The sequence below is a fragment of the Oncorhynchus mykiss genome, chromosome 10 (assembly GCF_013265735.2).
Source record: "Oncorhynchus mykiss isolate Arlee chromosome 10, USDA_OmykA_1.1, whole genome shotgun sequence".
Lineage (NCBI taxonomy): Eukaryota > Metazoa > Chordata > Actinopteri > Salmoniformes > Salmonidae > Oncorhynchus > Oncorhynchus mykiss.
The window spans coordinates 59554619-59571705 of NC_048574.1; the positions used below are offsets into that span (position 1 = coordinate 59554619).

Below are 17087 nucleotides of genomic sequence, written 5' to 3' on the forward strand. Positions count from 1 at the left end.
GCACAAACTAAACTGTATGCTCGTACTTCCTGAAATCGCTTACACACGTGGACTTCCGAACTCTGCTCACGTTGTCGCTTCTTACGGTCTGTAAATAACATATGTATTGATTATTTGTGGTCACATCGTCATATAATTTTGACAACATGTCGACAAGTGAGAAAATAACACCAAACGAAGGACTGAGCGCCGAAGAGGACGAGTTGCCTCCTCCCGTTGTGACTCGGACTCGTAGCGGGCGCAGAGTACGGACCCCAGCTGTGTATCTCGACTCCGAAGTACCGAAGACTCCAACACGCCGAACAAGGAAATCTGTCATTCAAGAGTTACCGAATGAGAACCAGGCGGAACCCGAACCAGAGGTTGTAGTCGTGGAACCAGTTGCCGACGAGACTCGTGCGAAAAAACTTCCAAGCAGTGAGTCCAAATCAAATGCATTGGCAACAGCTGAGGCATGTCCAAAACTGGTCAAGTCAGACACACCTGAAGGGAAATCATTAGGTGCCGTTATTCCAGCTGTGTCACATCATTGCAACGAGAAGGAAAACAAGGTTGGTCCCGTACCAATGGAGACTGTTCCGCACCGCCCAAATAAAACGGCCAAAAAGAGGACTCATTCAGAGTCAAATGAGAAACGTGACGTGATACCTTTGGGTAAACCGAAATCTGGACGGGTATGGAAAGACCGCAATAAGCAAAGGTCAGTAGTTGCAATAGCCTACAATATATTAACTAAGTGCATGCATATGCAAACTATTACTAGTCAGCCCAGCCCATGCAAACACTGCCTAGAAATTGTTTATGAAAATGTACCTTTTTATAGAACTCATTTTTGTTTTTCAGGTTCTCGGCTCTTGTAAGAGATAAGCCACTGTGCACCTCCTGGGAGAAGAAGATGGTGGCCAAGCGAGAGAAGGAGCTGGTGAAGAAATATTCCCTGCAACTGAAGGAGGACAAGGCCAGGGAGAAAGAGGTCTGTATCGTCACCTGTTCATATTACAGAGTGCACTAACATCTTAAAAAGTAGTGCATAAACTGCGTTCAAGACAACTGGGAAATGAGCTCCGACTGGGAGAAATCATTTTTAACTTGGGCCTCTATCTAGAGCTTCGACTTTCCAACCGGATGCTCACTGGCGTCGGGATTTGACCTCGTATTTTTCAGAGTTCGCAGATGTCTTGGAACACACCATTAGTATATGGACCACACATAAGAGGTTGGCAGGACAACTGATTGTTTAGGTGTCCCCCCTCATGATGTCATTGTTTGGGGCTATCTTTTGTCCCTTACAGGAAAAGAGGAAGAGGCATGAGGAGAATTTGAAAAGGCGAGCTGAGAACGAGAGGAAGGGGGAGGTTGTGCAAGTGGTAAGTAAACACACACAAATCCCCACGTGATCTCAAGTGAGATGGGGGTCTTTCTCACTGTAACCTACGTGAGCCAGGCAGATCTCTATTGCTGACTTCAGAGGCCGTATGTATCAATTGTCTCGGAGTAGAAGTGCTGTTCTATGATCAGGAGCTCCCATGTTATCTTGTTAATTTGTGATCTAAAAGGCAATACTGATCCTAAATCAGCCCTCTTACTGCCACTTGATACATATGGCCCCAGGCTAAGCGCTACACCCCCCTCCCCCCTCCCTCCCGATATTTCCATCCCAGATCCGGAACACAACAAAGATCAAGAGGATGAAGAAGAAACAGCTGAGGAAGATTGAGAAGAGGGACACACTTGCCATGCTGCAGAAATCACAGCCCAGGAACCCAAAAGCTGCACGGAAAGGGGACAAGTAGAGGGAGTGCACTTGGTTGACTGATGGAATGTTCAGATCTACAGCTCTGTTGAGAACCACCCCCTAGGCACTTCATGTAGATATGAGAGAACCAGTCAGAAAACGGGCTTGCTCCGTCCGCTCCACGCATCGACCCGGTATTGCAGTTCCTCCAGGATGAAGGCGTTCGATCTTTCCCTCAATAGGCTAGGTGGAATTTTCTCCATATTGCTTAATATATCCAATCCTTTTCAGATCTACACAGTGCCTAGGGGGTAGGGCCAACGCTGTGTGTGAGGCTGCTAGAACTGGAGAGCATGAGCAGCAAACCCTTTCAAAACAAGTAACCGTCTGGAGCATTGCAGATGTAAAAAGTGCCTCCTACCTCTATTTTGTGGAAATCCAAACATGGGCTGGAAGAATTCTTTACTTGACCTCTTACTAGATTTACTGTCGTGTAATGCAATGTTCCATTAAACAAAGCAAATTGTTATACCAGTGGGTCTCCCAACCTTTTTTTTCCTTAATGGTCCACTAGATCACCATTGCAAGCTTTTTGCCCACAAGTGTGTTGCATTAAAGGAATAATGACACTAAAGCAAGTGTGCACTTCTCCAGTCAGGCTTTATTACATCACCCTGTGATGCTGTTATACTCGGTGCCCTGACCAAGATCCATAAGAGAATGAATGAGCTTAAAAAGATGGGGAACTACAACAAATGGAGGGAAGATGAATGGAAAGACAGTGAAAGAACTCAAGACTATATGAACAATACAATGGACATTCAACTCAAGACAGGTCTAGTAAACTAGTTGTACAACACCTGACAATGGTTTTGATGCAGATATTTTTTTTTTCAACTATTGTGGTGTCTTCACAGCAGTGTAACTGGATCAAATGTATTGTACAACGTGTGTGTACGGGGCCAGGGAGTAGGAGAAAAAAGTAATGAAACTAGTTACAATTAATGGAGGACAATCCAGTTCTAGGAGAAACAGTCATGTTCTATTTTACAGAAACAAATGGGAGTTCTCTCTGACCTTAAATACAAATCACCATACTTAGATCTAACTAATCAATATTATTAATAGCACTAATTATTACTTTGATATATACACAAATATTAGCAATGTTCTGTGTCGGTTTTTTCCTCGGTCTCAAAAACATTTTGTAAGTACACTTGAAAATAAAATGTGATTTATCTTATTTTTGGACCTCACACTCAAGCTCACATTCTGTACTAGTTGCACACACACTTCAACTAGAGTAGATTACGAGTAATGCATCCCTATTCATTTATAGTGCACTACTTTTGACCAGGGCCTGGTCAAAAGAAGTGCCCTTTATAGGGAATAGGGTGCCATTTTGGACACTTATTTACTAGACCACTATTCCAATATGTTATGGTTGAGTCTGCTTCATTCACTAACCCTAATAAAAAAAAATAAGGCTACGCTAGATTGTTTTGCTGTTGAAGAGGTGGAAGTCATCTTTGGGATGTAGGACGTAGGAACTGTTAAATAGTATTTTATGACGATACATCCTTCATTTAGCCGATTCCGCTGCTTCGAGAGGGATAACAGGCTCCAAGCCCAAATAGCCACAGCAGAGGAGCTAATGTGATGTCACCGGGTTCTCACACACACACACGTGGGCTCCTGCATTTGTTGCTCACCCCCTTTCTCTCTCTCTCTCAAAAAAAAAAAAAAAAAAAAAATCACCTCTTAAACAGCATTTGTTTAGCTTTGAAAATCTGGCAGCCTCAAAGCAGACATAAGCACCAACCCATTGCTATTATAACCCCCCTCTTCTCACACAGACATATACTCTCACACAAACTGTTCATGTCCATTTAGTCCATATCCTTTGGAAGAGGAGCAAGGTAGAGTTAGTGTTTGATATTGTTAAATCGCTAGAATCTATCTGCCCCCAGTCTTTTCCACAGACTAACATAGCAAGAGATGGAGTGGGTGAGAAAGAGAGCAGCAAAGGAAGAAACAGAAGACACAGAGGTCTAGCCAGTGGCAGTGGCTCTAAAGGGAGATATCTAATCATTGTAGTGAAGATGAAGCTTCAGGGGTGACGTTTTCCCTAGCTACAGATCTAGGATCAGCTCGCCCCCCCCCCCCCAATCCTGACCTTAAACATTAGCGGGGGAAATGCAAAACTGACCCCAGATCAGCATCTAGAGGCAACTTGGCCCTACACGGAAGATGAAGGCAGGTCTTTCCCACCTGCCTGGTTGCATTGTCCTACAGGATCTCACCGCCCCTATACACACCATCCCCACAGAGAGTGATAGGGGAGAGGTAAGGGGCATTACAACCCAAAATCTATCCTGAAAGAGGGAGGGTTGGGGTTAAACAGGGTCGATACCCAGTTTGTCCCTTCTTCAATTGGGGGGAAAAGGGTGGCTTGTTCCAAATGCCTGGGTTAGTACAATTCGCTGATCGGGGGGAGCTCAATATATATCTGGGCACATGTCCCAGTTGCCGTGGTCCTTCGCCTCCCAGTAGCCCCCCTTGTAGACGTGCATGGACTCTCCCGTGATGACGTCCTCAGTCCGCTCGAACCACATCGCCTCATAGTTGTCCTGGTGGACGCCTGACGAAAATAACAAGAGAAAAATAAAGACATTTAACCGATTGAAAGAATCATAGGATGTTGAGGACCAGCCCTGGAAGCTTTGGGAAAGGGACTTCTGCATCAAAAACAATTAAAAGGATGAGGTCAGGATGACAAGGACAACATTGCAGCAGTATGGTGGTGTCTAGCTACAATAGTTACCAGAGTTGTCATGTCTAGTGCTACAAGACTTCACACATACGAACGCCGTAAGACTTTGGGAAGTAGTATTTCTCAACCAAGTTATTCTGCAACTACTAGAGCGTCTAAGAGGAAGGAGACACAAACTATAGACAAATAACAGAGGAGAGAGAGAGCGAACAACACTGGTGTTACTTGCTTTTGACCGCAGCTCCATAATGACCTCCCATGTCATCCACTGGGGGGGGGGGGGGCAAGATGGAAAGATATGAGGTATGATATAAAAAAAAAAGGTGTGAGAATGAAATCATGGTGTGTGTGTCCCGAACGATGAATACTTGCTTTGATTCTCTGAGAGGGGCGGACCACGTGAGGCTGCAAAAGGGAAGACTGTCAGATGAGTATGTGAGGGTGTGGATAGAAATAGATAGTGATATAGAGAGGAAGAGAGTAGAGGGCTACTTGCTTGGAGTGTGAGGTGGAGAATCGTCGGGGTCCGCTGAAGGGGGAGAGAGGAACATGAATAATTGACAGAAAGGAAATAAATTAAAAGGGGTAAAAGAAAAATAAATGACCTACAACCTAACCAATTAAATCTATTTAATATACGATGATACTTACTGGTGTGGAAAATTAAAGCTAGCCTGCTTTTACTGCGCTACAGAGCGGTTTCCTACCATGGGACATTGCCGCATATCAAAAAATAGTTTTCAAACATTCCACTGTTTAATACTAGAATTCAAAATGTGCATTTCACAGCACAAGAATAAGCCGTTTCTAGGCATAGCCTGGAAATCTGGGTCATATTCACTAGACACCTTAGGTAGAAAAACGTCCAGAAAACAGGAAAGGGACTACCTGAACTTGTCAAATAAGAAACTTGTTTAAAGTTGCAAAACGTTTTGCTAGTGTGCACTAATGAACACGACCCTGGTATTGATTGACTAGCATATTTGCATCACAAGAAAGCTAGCTACCATTTGTCTACATATACACACTAAAACGGAAAGTGCTAGAAGGATCACGTGTCAGAAGGAGAGGGAATAAGAGTGAAAGTGTGGAGAAAGCGAGGGAGTGCTATAAGGACAGAGCGATGGAGGGAGGAAAGTTAGTGGTACTTGCTTTCGTCCGAAGCCTGGCTCACTTCCGTACCAATCTCCACTGCATCGGCTGAACACAGCACAAACCAAGGATGGATGGATGAATAAAGAAAGCGGGATATGATGAGGTGATGGATCGTCAGAGGTATTAAAATACACCTACCTTGTGAAAAGTGGAACGGATTGTGTGTGTGTGTGTGTGTGTGTGTGTGAGTGAGAGAGAGAGTAAAGTGAAACAATAGGGGGAAGAGGAGGAGTACTTGCTTTTCAAAGGCGAGTCAGTGATGAAAGAGTCCTCAATGACAGCTTGGGGGACAGAGAGACAGACACGTGTGAAAGACAGACAGACAGATAGATATATATATATATATACACACACACGAGGAGAAAGGGACAGACAGGCAGACTATGAACACAGACAGCTCTGGGACGACACTCACTTGGTCTTTCCTCAAACCTGCCTCCATCTCTGTGTCCTCTCTCTCTAGCTACAATAGGAAGCCAAAGAGACCAGACTCCTCGCTCAACTTAACGGGGAGTACTTCCTTACTCACAAGAACAAGAATTGGATCTTGCTCCCATCTTGGGCATGTCCCAATAATATCCTCAGCGGTACCGGAGCGCCAAGTCTAGGACCAAAAGGCTCCTCAACAGCTTCTACCCCCAAGCCATAAGACAGCTGAACAATTCATAAAATCGCCACCAGACTATTTACATTGACCCCTCCCCTTTGTACACTGCAGTGACTCGCTGTTTATTATCTACGCATAGTCATTTCACCCCTGCCTACATGTAAAAATTACCTCAACCAACCTGTACCCCTGCACACTGACTCGGTACCGGTAAACCCTGTACATAGCCTCGTTATTGTATTACTTTTGATTATTATTTTTCACTTTAGTCTATTTGGTAAATATTTTCTTAACTCTTCTTGAACTGCACTGTTGGTTAAGGACTCGTAAGTAAGCATTTCACGTTAAGTGAAATTAAGTTTGATTTGAAGTATGCACTTGTTAAGTACTTCAAATATTGGATTGGTGAGGCATGGGTTAGTGGGTGTCTCCACCTTGTTTCTCATACCAGTCATTTCCTTTCAAATAAGTATAGGAAAGTCAACAAGTGGACACTGGGAGGAAGGAGAGATAATTGGGATGTAGCCCTTCTTGCACCTCCTTCCCTCGCCCCCTCTTCCTTACCGTCCTCCGCTACCTCCACCCCTTCTGCCCCCTCCTCGGGCAGGTTGGCTGCACGCTGGGCCTCTCTCTCCCTCTCGCGGCGGACGCTCCTCTGCTTCTCCTCCAGCCGCTGCTTCTCGGCGTTGGCCTCGTCCCACCGGCCCGCCTCCATCAGCTGCTGGTCGGGCCGTCGCCGGCTGTCGGTGGGCGCCACGCCCTCCTCGGACTCGTTGAGCGTCAGCGCCAGTGACGAGAAGTAGTACATAGTCTCCGCTCCCTCGCTGCAGATGGGAGAAAGAGAGCGGATGGGAAATGAGGAGAGAGAGAGAATGGAGGAGGAAGTTGAAGGGACAGAGCAATGGAGAGAGATGCCCCCCCCGCCCGCCCGCCCCACACACACACACACACACTCTACTCACGGTAGTGGGTTCTTCTTCCAGAGCTCCTTGGCTTTGAGCGTCTGGTAGACGGTTTTCTGTTTGCCCTCGGTGCCGTTCTCTCCCTTATTGCTCTGCATCACCCTGGAGAACTCCATCTTCTCATCCCACGTCCCTGACAGCACATAGTGGGCCTTACCCTCCTTGTCGGTCACCACACCAGTCACCTTCCTGGCCACGTCTCTGGAGAAGTAGCTGTACGGGGCGAACTTGAGATGGCAGCAGTCGCCGGTCCGGTGGTTCACCACGTCTATCTCTCCCGACTGAGAAAACCAGAGAGAGCGAGAATGGAATTCTTTAAAAATGTGTCCGTTCACCTAAATAAATCTTGAATGTTTGTTTTTTTATGCTTGGAATTGGTCTAAAATCTCCTAACGTCCATAGTAGGTGCTGCGTGCGTCTATGCCAAAAATTGTGGCGTGATAATGTCACTATAACAGAAATAGCCATCATGTGTGAAATATTTCTTACCTGGTCGATCCACAATTTGCCCACAATGATGTTGTGTACTGTTGTAGTGACTTTCTTCCACGAGTAGTGATTGTTGCTCTTCTCAAACACACATTGGATAGAGCCTGTGGAAGACCATTACACCATAAAAAACTTGGAAAATTCAAACAAAAATATTTGCGTGATGGAGACATTTGGCTGGCAGCCCTCACACACCGCCTTACCCAGAGGCATGATGGAGAGGTATTTTCCCCTGAACTTGCTGGCGAGGGAGATCTCCTGTCGGAGGGTCCAGCCTCTCTCGGAGATGGCATGATGAGCAGCTGCAGGCGGGTGGTGACTCACCTGGATGAAGGAGGATTGGGTAGGGCAATATTACAATTGAGTCACTTAGCACAGTGTTTTGCAAACCCGGTCCTAGGGAACCACAGGTTTCTTTTTAACTGTGCACTAAAACACCCAAATCCACTAATCAATGGCTTGATGATTAGCCAATTTCGTGAGTGTGATATGGTTGCGTAGGGATAAGACAACATATTTAAACAATTTATCTAACTTAGTTTCATACGCGTGGGAGTAAAGAGAGCTGTTGTTTCCCACAGCTGCCACCAGGGGGTGTTTTCCCTCTCAGTAATCCTCCAGAGAATTGAGTACCACAGTATGAGTCATAAAACCCAGAAATGGTTCCAATCGTTTTTTTTTGTTTTTTTTCCCACCATACATTTTTTCAATCTGGGATTTTAGAACTACTTAATATACGGGTTGTGTTTTGTGTAGGCGTGACGTTTTGATAACCACACAAATCTCTCGGACACGGTAACGTCGCCAATAACAAGCATAGCATTTGGAGAGTCAATTGAGGCAAATCTATTGATAAAACGCACGGCTATCAAAACGCCAGGCCAAGGTAAGCCTACACAGTTAATAAATGTAAAAAAAAATCTGTAAAATTCACAATGTGAAAAATGAATGGTGGAAAAACCACTGGAACCACTTCCGCGGTTTTATAGGTATTACGTGGCGGACTATTGGAACGTGATACAGCAGAAGGGAACGTGTTACAGCACCACAGGTGATGGACAGCGCTGGAACTCCTGACAGTTTATAGAGGTACCACTACCCATAGATGCCCTCTCTGTTAACGTACTGTGGGAATTGTAATGGGAAATTATTTTCCTGTCGACATGGGACTGATATGTAATAAACATGACTGTATGTGCGGGGGGAGACGCAGACAGATGCATTCCCTTGGGGAAGGGAAACAGGAGCCAACCATGTAACGTTTTATCTAATGAAGTTGTCGTCACTTGTTAAGTCTATAATTGTCTGTTGTAACCAAGTACTGATGTTCTACCTTTGACCTGTTAAAACTGACGGTATCAAATGTTACGGTTAATGTTTGACGCCAGGCTCGATTCGAGGACAGAGATAATGTAACTGTGTCACTGTAGCAGCTGTTGTTGGCACTTCCTGCAAGCATCTCGGGCTGGTGTTTACAGAACATTTGATGCTGTGGGATTCATATTTAAGGGCCTTCTCTGCTTTTGTTCTGGAGGGGTCTCCTTGTTGCAACTTGTAATAAACCGGATTGATATGATTAGATTGTTGTGATGTCAACTTGTGGTTAATTGAATGTGTATTGGTTTTAAACACATACAACCACTGTAGATGCAAATATTCTCTCCTACTCTCTCTCTGCCCCTTCCCGCACTTAGCCCCTCACTATTTTAATTTGTAGCCACCCCGCCCCCCCCCCCCCCCCCCCCCCTTCTGTTTTTCCAATTCCCCTCTCTCCCAACCAGTCATTCCCCCCCACCTTTACCTGTTCACACAGTGAACGGTAGCCGCTCTCCCTCAGTCGGTCCAGTTCGTAGGTCTCCCCCAGTAGGGGGTTGAAGGGTTTCCCTGTACGATGGACCGTAGTGGAGTAGGATGATACGGTGAAGGCAGCCACGTAGCACAGCTGCTCCAGAGAGCTCTGGCATTTAGCCGCCTTGTCCAGGAGCTCGTAGTACTCCAAGTCCTCGGACAGACGCTGCAGCATGGAGATGGGCTCGTTGAAGTTCACCTGAGATAAATGGGGAGAAAAGGGGGCGAGGACGAAAGGAAACTTAGAAATGGAAAGGGTTGAGGAAAAATATGTGTAACTGCCAAAATAAAGGAAACATTGACAAAGTGTCTGGGACTCTATTGGAGGGATGCGACACCATTGTTCCACAATTTGGTGGAAAATGCCGTCTCAGGCACCTCTCCAGAATTTCTCATAAATGTTCATTTGGGTAGAGATCTGGTGTCTGAAACACACACACTTTAAAAAAACCCTATGCTCCTTTGAGACCCCTCTTTCAAAGTTACAGACCTCTTTTTCTAGCCGTGGTAGCCAAAATACTTAGGAAACTGGCCATTTTTATACATGACCCTAAGCATGATGGGATGTTAATTGCTTAATATATTCAGGAACCATCCTGTGTGGAAGCACCTGCTTTCAATGTACTCTATTCCTCACTTACTCAAGTAGAGTGTTTCCTTTATTTTGGCACTTACCTGTAGATCCATTTCATTCCAGAAAGTTGTTCCCTCCCTTCTGCCCTTCTTCAATACAATGCACAGAGCTAAAAGCAATGGTTAGGGTGTGCTGCAATAGTCTATAGTCACACACACACACACACACGTGTGTTTCTTACAGGCATGGGGATCTTGGAGAGCTCTTTGCCAATGCAGTTCTTCATGATGCTCCAGAGGTTCAGCGAATAGTTGGGCTTGTCTGGGATTTTGGTCCGCCTCTTCCTCACTGGCTCCACCTCCAGGGACTGGGGCGACTCCGGATTGGACCCCAACGACTGCTCGTCACAAAGCTGTGGGTGGCCAATGAAGAGGGCATACGTTTTATTTCAAGGGACATCCTATGTACTGTAAAGCAAGTAATTAAACAAATATTTCAAATTTCAAAACACAGTGACAGACTCACCGATTGGTCATCGATTCCAGTCTCAGCACTGAGACCACTGATGTTACTTCCTGACCTTCTGAGTGGAGGAGAAAGAAACAGATATATAGAAAGAAAGAAGTGCATTTACCAATTACAGTTTTCCTTCTAAAAGCTCAGTTTATTCCTCATAAAATGCCATGCCATTTTATATTGATAAAAATGAGGTTGAGAGAGAGAGAGAGAAGGAAAGAGAGCGAGAACAGGGATTTAAAAAAAAACAACATATATATATATATATATATAGAATAACAAAAAAGGAAAAGAAAAAAAGAATTAAAAAAGAAAAAAATAATTTTAAAAAATGTTTTAAAAAAAGAGGTAGAGGCGTGCTGACCTATGATACTTGGGGTCGGCCGGTACAGTGATGAACCCTGCCGGGTCCTCCATAGCGTCAAAGAACTCGTTTTCATCATCCTCGTCGCTTGCGTCTCCCTTTGCTGAGCCCAAACCTGAGGGAGAAAATGAAATATTATGAATGACAGTCTGTTGTCGATTCACTGGTTGACTTAACTAGCAGGCTAACAGTCCGTTTGGAGTTAAAGGGGGTTAAAGGTCAGGGGGTCAAGGAGTTAATGTAACAGTTTGTTCGGGGTCAGAGGTGATGCCTTACTCTTGCTGTTCAGGGCAGGGTTGCTCTGGGAGAGGGGCAGTACGGTGGCCCCTCTGAAGGCCCTCTCCAGGTGGTTGTGCTGCTTGGCAAGCTGCTCCAATGTTTCCTCCAGCCTTATCCTCTGGTCCCGCTCCGAATGCAGGGCTTTCTGCCACCGTTTACTGTGGGCCTGGGCCAGCGCTAAGAAGTCTCTGCATGCCTGGGGAGAGAAATGTTAGGGAAACAGAGGAATGTCAGGGAAATCTCAAAGAACCGCTTTAAGAACATTCATACAACACCACAAAGCCTTGTAAATGTTTGTGTGACACTCAAGAAACAGATGGCTCGTACTGTGGGCTTCAGTTAGACCTGCACTATTAGACCTTCACTGTATTCTATGAACAATCGCTTCGTTAACCAGTTCCCTTTGCACACTGTAAAAACAATAACACCAACAACAACACGTACGTTGATCATAGCGTTGGAGGTGATGCGGAACAACGTGGCTCTCTCCGTCACCTGCCGGATCTTGCCATCCGTGTCGCCTCCCAGACGCACCCCCTCCAGCTCTGACAGGGACCTAGGACATGGGGCACAGCCAAGGAGAGTCAGCCAGTCCCTTCAACGCATCCCCCTCAGCCCATCCCTTTCGTATGTAGTACATGTCATTTCTTTATTCACTCAGACTACTCTGCAAACAAGACAAATATCTGGTCCATAACAAAATCTTAGCCCTTACCTGGTCAACCAGTTACTATGTGCTTGTAAGGATAGAACCCAGCAATAGCTTTTTGCATCCATTGATGTGTTCTATGGATGTGAGCAAAGTTATCTTGTTCTATTAATATTGGTGTGTCTATACACGGGGGAATCAACCAGTTGTTGATTGTAAGGTTTGTGAGAGTGATGGGTTGACCCCTGACCTTTGGAGGGCGGAGCCGTGCTTGGCGATGAGGTCGTTGCAGGTGCTCAGGTCTTCCACCTTGCTGCCCAGCGTGCGCAGTGTGGACTGTACCTCTGAGTTAGAGTTACGTGCCCCTCCGCCCTGTCCCGAGGTAGGGGGTGACGTTGGACACTCATCACCAGAGTCATCTGGAGAAGAGAAGAGGCAAAAGAGGAATCTCAAATATATTTGGATTTGTTTAACACTTTTTTGGTTAATACATGATCCCATGTGTAATCTACAATGTAGAAAACAGTAAAAAAAGAAAGAAAGAAAAACCCTGGAATGAGTAGGTGTCCAAACTTTTGACTGGTACTGTATATGAATAAAATATATACATTCTGTCAGAATGATAGCCCCACCCCCCCACTAATTGGGGGTTATACAGTAAACTGTAATTCTTGAGAATTAAAACATGTTCTCTCTCTCTCTCTCAAAGGAACACATGCAGTATACACTCCACTCAGACACCCTCCTTCCCTTACCCTCTCTCTGTACCCATTAAAGACTGTTCTACACAGACAAATCCCTTCCTCTCCCGCCTCATTTTTCCCTCCCTCACCAGACTCGGCCTGATTACGGACAGCCTTGGCCTTGGCCAGCTCCAGGGCGGTGATCCAGCGCTGCCGCTCCACCTCAGAGCTGGCCTTCAGGTGGTAGGTCTGTGCCCCGCCGTTGGAGATGACAAAGTTGCACGAGTCCTCCACCGCGATGTTGGCCGTGGCCAGGTTGATGGTTCCCCGGCACGTGTGGCCCATCTCCGCCTGGGTCCTGGGGAGAAACAGAGCGAGAAAGTGGAGTGGATTAAACTAGGGTCAACTCCTGAAAAAGTCAACTCGGTAACCAGCTCCAACTCCTGCTTGTACGGCTGGTCCGAAAACAACTTCTAGCCCCCTAACCTGGTTCGCTTCAGTGTTTACGCATCTGAAGGAACCATATAGGAAGCAATACGGCAGAAGCCTCTCTAAGCCTACTGGAAGCCAAGATAAAGACATCACTTTAACTACGCCTACCTGGTTTATTTTGTTCTGCAAACTCCAGAAAGAGGGAAAGAGGCTAGAGAATATGTTCAGATTGAGGCAGCTTTAGGCTAGTTGGAGCAAAATTGAGTAACCTAACTTTGGACAACAATGTTCTCTTCCACATCAATAAAACATTATACATTACATTTAGTAAAGGTCTCTGATTACAGCCAGTTTTAACCAGGAACCATTATGATCACACAAGCAAAGAGGACGGTGGACCCAATACTCAGAAGCGTGGCAATAAAAACCAGCTGACTGATGGACCAGTGTGGACTATTGGCTATTGTTGCCTAACTTATTTGTTCATATGGAACAAAGGAATCTGTCTAATACAGCTATGCTATCTCAAGAGGCAATATAGCCTAGTGTTGAAAAAAACATTTCATATTGCACCATTTCTGGTTTTGCAATTTTGCATGATTGCAAAAACCCATGTACAAATGTCTCGCTAAATGCACTCTTGGCAAGTTCTTCGAGAGAAAACAACCTTACTTGGAAAAAGACTCAGAGATAGGAACATAAAGTGTGTGAATTGTTGGACGTGCTTATCACCTGACTCTAAATTGTTAGGCAAACAGTACTGTTAACACACACACACACACACACACACCGTGCTTGGAGTGGGAGGTGAATGGTACACAGCTACGTCACTAAACAAACACAACTCATATTACACAGCCCAGTGAAGACACGATGACTCTCCCACAGGGCTGAAAACACAATAAGTATTCAGACACACCCCTTTGTTGCAAGCAGAACAGAGAGGAGTCATGCAATATTGTGACACCATTAAATGGCAAAGACTTACACAGGGAATCCATAATGACCTCTAGCTTCAATTTCTTTATGATACCGTGTTCCATAGTCAAAACTCATGATAGGCATATAAAGGAGAGCAAGTTGTATTCATCTTGTAGGGCAGGGGAAATGGGAACGACACAGAGAAAATCACAGCTATAATATAACCGTTTAGTTAGTTCTCCTAGCTAACAAACTAGCTAGCACAGTTTCCTTCACTCCCACCTGCCAAACACTTGCCCTTGCCGTTGTTAACAGAATTGCTGGAAAGCAGTGCCCAACAGGCAGGGGTGAAATACACTGTCTGCTGGTGTGCTAGCTAGCTGCTTATCCCGCATGCTGTGCACCGGAGTCCTAGCTAGCTAACTAACCAACTAGCTAGCACAGTTTCCTTCACTCCCACCTGCCAAACACTTGCCCTTGCCGTTGTTAACAGAATTGCTGGAAAGCAGTGCCCAACAGGCAGGGGTGAAATACACTGTCTGCTGGTGTGCTAGCTAGCTGCTTATCCCGCATGCTGTGCACCGGAGTCCTAGCTAGCTAACTAACCAGCTAGCTAGAACACAGTGTCCTCCACTCCCGCTTGCCGAACACCGGCCCTCCCCTGCAGGAAAACAGTGCCCGACAGGCAGGGGCGAAGGAAAACGTCTACCATTGTCCTAGCTAGCTACTGACATTGTTGCCCCCCCGCCTCTTCTTGTGTGGGGTTTATCAGCGTTTGGCATCCAACGTTATGGTGCATTACCGCCAACTACTGTACAGGAGCACCCTGCCTCCCACCTATGTACCGGAGTCCTAGCTTAATAATGGACCATTAGAAGTATAAAGAGGGGTTCCGGCAGATGCAGGAACGCCCACAAGCAGGAACGCCCTGAATTGCGGGCAGCAAAGATTTCTGGTAACTGTTTAGTCTCATCTGTTACAGCAGGTGCAAAGAGGTACTATGTCATGCAACTCCATCTCGCTCCATTCTTACCTGTAGTAGGATAGTAAACCGTTGCTCAAGACGAACCATCGTCGCTGGTAGCCCTTGATGTAATTTGTCCATTTGAATAGCCATCCTTTGTATGTGTCTCCAGCCGGAGTCGGGGTGGGTGCCTTGGGCTCCGACATTATGACAGCCTGAGCCTTCACAGTGGGCTATTAGATTGGGACCTAGGGACATGAAAAGCAGTAAGACAACCTAAAAATTGCAGTGGAAAATCTACAGGACAATTTACCAGCTAACTAATCCATACACACTTGGGATACGTAGAGGTCTAGTAGTAGACCACGTAAAATGTCAGTGTAAAGTCAGAACAGTTTCTACAATCAGCATAACCCAAAGGCCGGTAGACGGCGATATTGAGTCGTTTCGACATCGCCATCTACCGGCCTTTGGGCTCCAATCAGCAGTCAACACCCGATTTCCCCATCAGTGACACTAGCCTCTGTCAAATACCTCGCTTTGGTTAAGTTTATATTGTGTAAATTGATATAGTAAGTGATATCAGCAACTTAGCTAAAACTGGATAAGTTGTTGGAGACCAACTGCTGCTACTGATGTTAATTAACAAGACTTAGCTTGCTAGCTAGCCTACAAAACTCGGGCTAGATAAGATAGGCTAAGCAGGTAGTTAAGCTAGTTATAGTAGCTAGCTAACGTTAACGGCATAACCAGTCTTGTCGAGGGCAAGACGATAACAGCAATCACGTTACCATCCAAACGTCGGCATAAAGCTAGAGGGATACTAGCTACACAATTTGCAATGACTGTACACTTTACACATTTAGCATCGTCAGTGCAAAATCAACACAAACTCGCTAGCGGCCTAACAACACAGCACAGCCTGGCGCTGAAGTGCAGCATCACACACCGGACTCACGACAATGACAGGCGGATCCACATCGACGCTAGCGACCGTCGACCGAGAGTCGATGCCTTGAGCAGCTAATCATCTCAAGTTTTGCAATAAAAATACACGTATATTATGCTCGTATAGATAGCTAATCAATGATCCAACCAACCAACCTTTATCAGTATGTCGAGGAAAAACTGACGCAATTTCCTTGGGCTTGACAACTTCAACATCCGACTATCAGACTGGACATTTATTTTTGCATTAAAAAAATGAAAGTAACATGGCCAACGTAGCTATCAAGCTACAACCTTTCCCAATCAAAGTTGTCTTCTCCTTAGCATTAAATGTCACGAACACAATTGATTTCAGTTTGTTTACTTTTTTATTTTTTTTATTTTTTACAAATATGTCTACCTACCTTGTATCGATGGGCAAGTTCGTTTTACGTGGGCGGGGTGTGCACATTGTAAACCATTCCATTGGTCTATAATGAAATATCCACTCAACCGGGCACCGGTCCATGCAAAACGAACTAGCCCACTCACTGGTACCACCTGTGTGTGCCGCCAGAGACGACAAAGTGCTTTCGCTTCAAAATGTAAACACATAAATAAGAGTCCTCGTTAGAAACCTTTGTCAAGGAAAATACTTACATTTCTCAACGCCGGTGGAACCTTCATATACAGCCATTGGGTGGAGCACTGTGGGTGGGGGTGTATTCCTTACGGAAACAATTTTACGGATTGCCATAACCCCAATCCGGAGATTTTATTGGTGATGAAAAACATCTCACCCTGTATCTTGACCTGTCACACTTATCTGTGCCATGGGTCCACAGTCTGTTAGCAGCGCCAGCTTCAGTTGACCCCGTAGTGTCCTGTTCTAGTTCTAGGCCCTACTGTATGTCTCATGCCCAGTTAGGCATCAAGTCTCCAGCAGTTTGTGGCCTTAGTAGTAGCTGGCTATGAGTCCCCTGACTTGTCAGGCCCTAGTCCTCCTGTCCTACTAGGGTCCCAACCACCTGACTTGGGGTACCCACCATTCCCTGAACCGGTGGGCCTGCTGTCCACCACCTGCCCTGGATGCCCCTCACACCGGGGAAGCCACACAACCTCACCTCAGAGACGCATTCAGAGGTCAAGACATCAGGTCCGGGAGAGAGAGAGCGAGGTGGGGGGTGAGTGGCAGGGTCGAAACAGCAG

At 45.7% G+C, this 17087-nt stretch overlaps 2 protein-coding genes across 11 annotated transcripts; one reads left to right on the forward strand and one right to left on the reverse strand.

Annotated features, from left to right (window-relative positions):
• The first annotated feature begins 7 nt into the window (after window positions 1-7).
• Window positions 8-2976, forward strand: LOC110534398 (coiled-coil domain-containing protein 86). Its single transcript, XM_021619249.2, has 4 exons — window positions 8-700; window positions 844-973; window positions 1293-1367; window positions 1662-2976. The coding sequence occupies exons 1-4, from the start codon at window positions 147-149 to the stop codon at window positions 1791-1793; spliced, it is 891 nt and encodes a 296-aa protein (XP_021474924.1). The 5' UTR covers window positions 8-146; the 3' UTR covers window positions 1794-2976.
• Window positions 2377-16434, reverse strand: LOC110534402 (oxysterol-binding protein 1). Of its 10 annotated transcripts, none has more exons than XM_036933506.1 (19): window positions 16304-16434; window positions 15021-15199; window positions 12784-12992; window positions 12202-12370; window positions 11747-11858; window positions 11300-11498; window positions 11024-11138; window positions 10669-10726; window positions 10385-10555; window positions 9523-9768; window positions 7925-8045; window positions 7722-7825; window positions 7233-7513; window positions 6835-7094; window positions 5903-5944; window positions 5005-5037; window positions 4881-4913; window positions 4738-4776; window positions 2377-4376 (listed from the first exon to the last, which is right to left on the reverse strand). In XM_036933506.1, exons 2-19 carry the CDS (start codon window positions 15155-15157, stop codon window positions 4234-4236), a joined length of 2472 nt encoding a protein of 823 aa, XP_036789401.1. In that variant the 5' UTR covers window positions 15158-15199; window positions 16304-16434; the 3' UTR covers window positions 2377-4233. The 10 variants fall into 10 exon arrangements, with proteins under 10 accessions (XP_036789401.1, XP_036789403.1, XP_036789399.1 ...); XM_036933508.1 differs by lacking the exon at window positions 16304-16434 and adding an exon at window positions 16056-16279 and having other exon boundaries at window positions 10669-10723; XM_036933504.1 differs by lacking the exon at window positions 16304-16434 and adding an exon at window positions 16056-16279.
• Window positions 16435-17087: the final 653 nt, after the last annotated feature.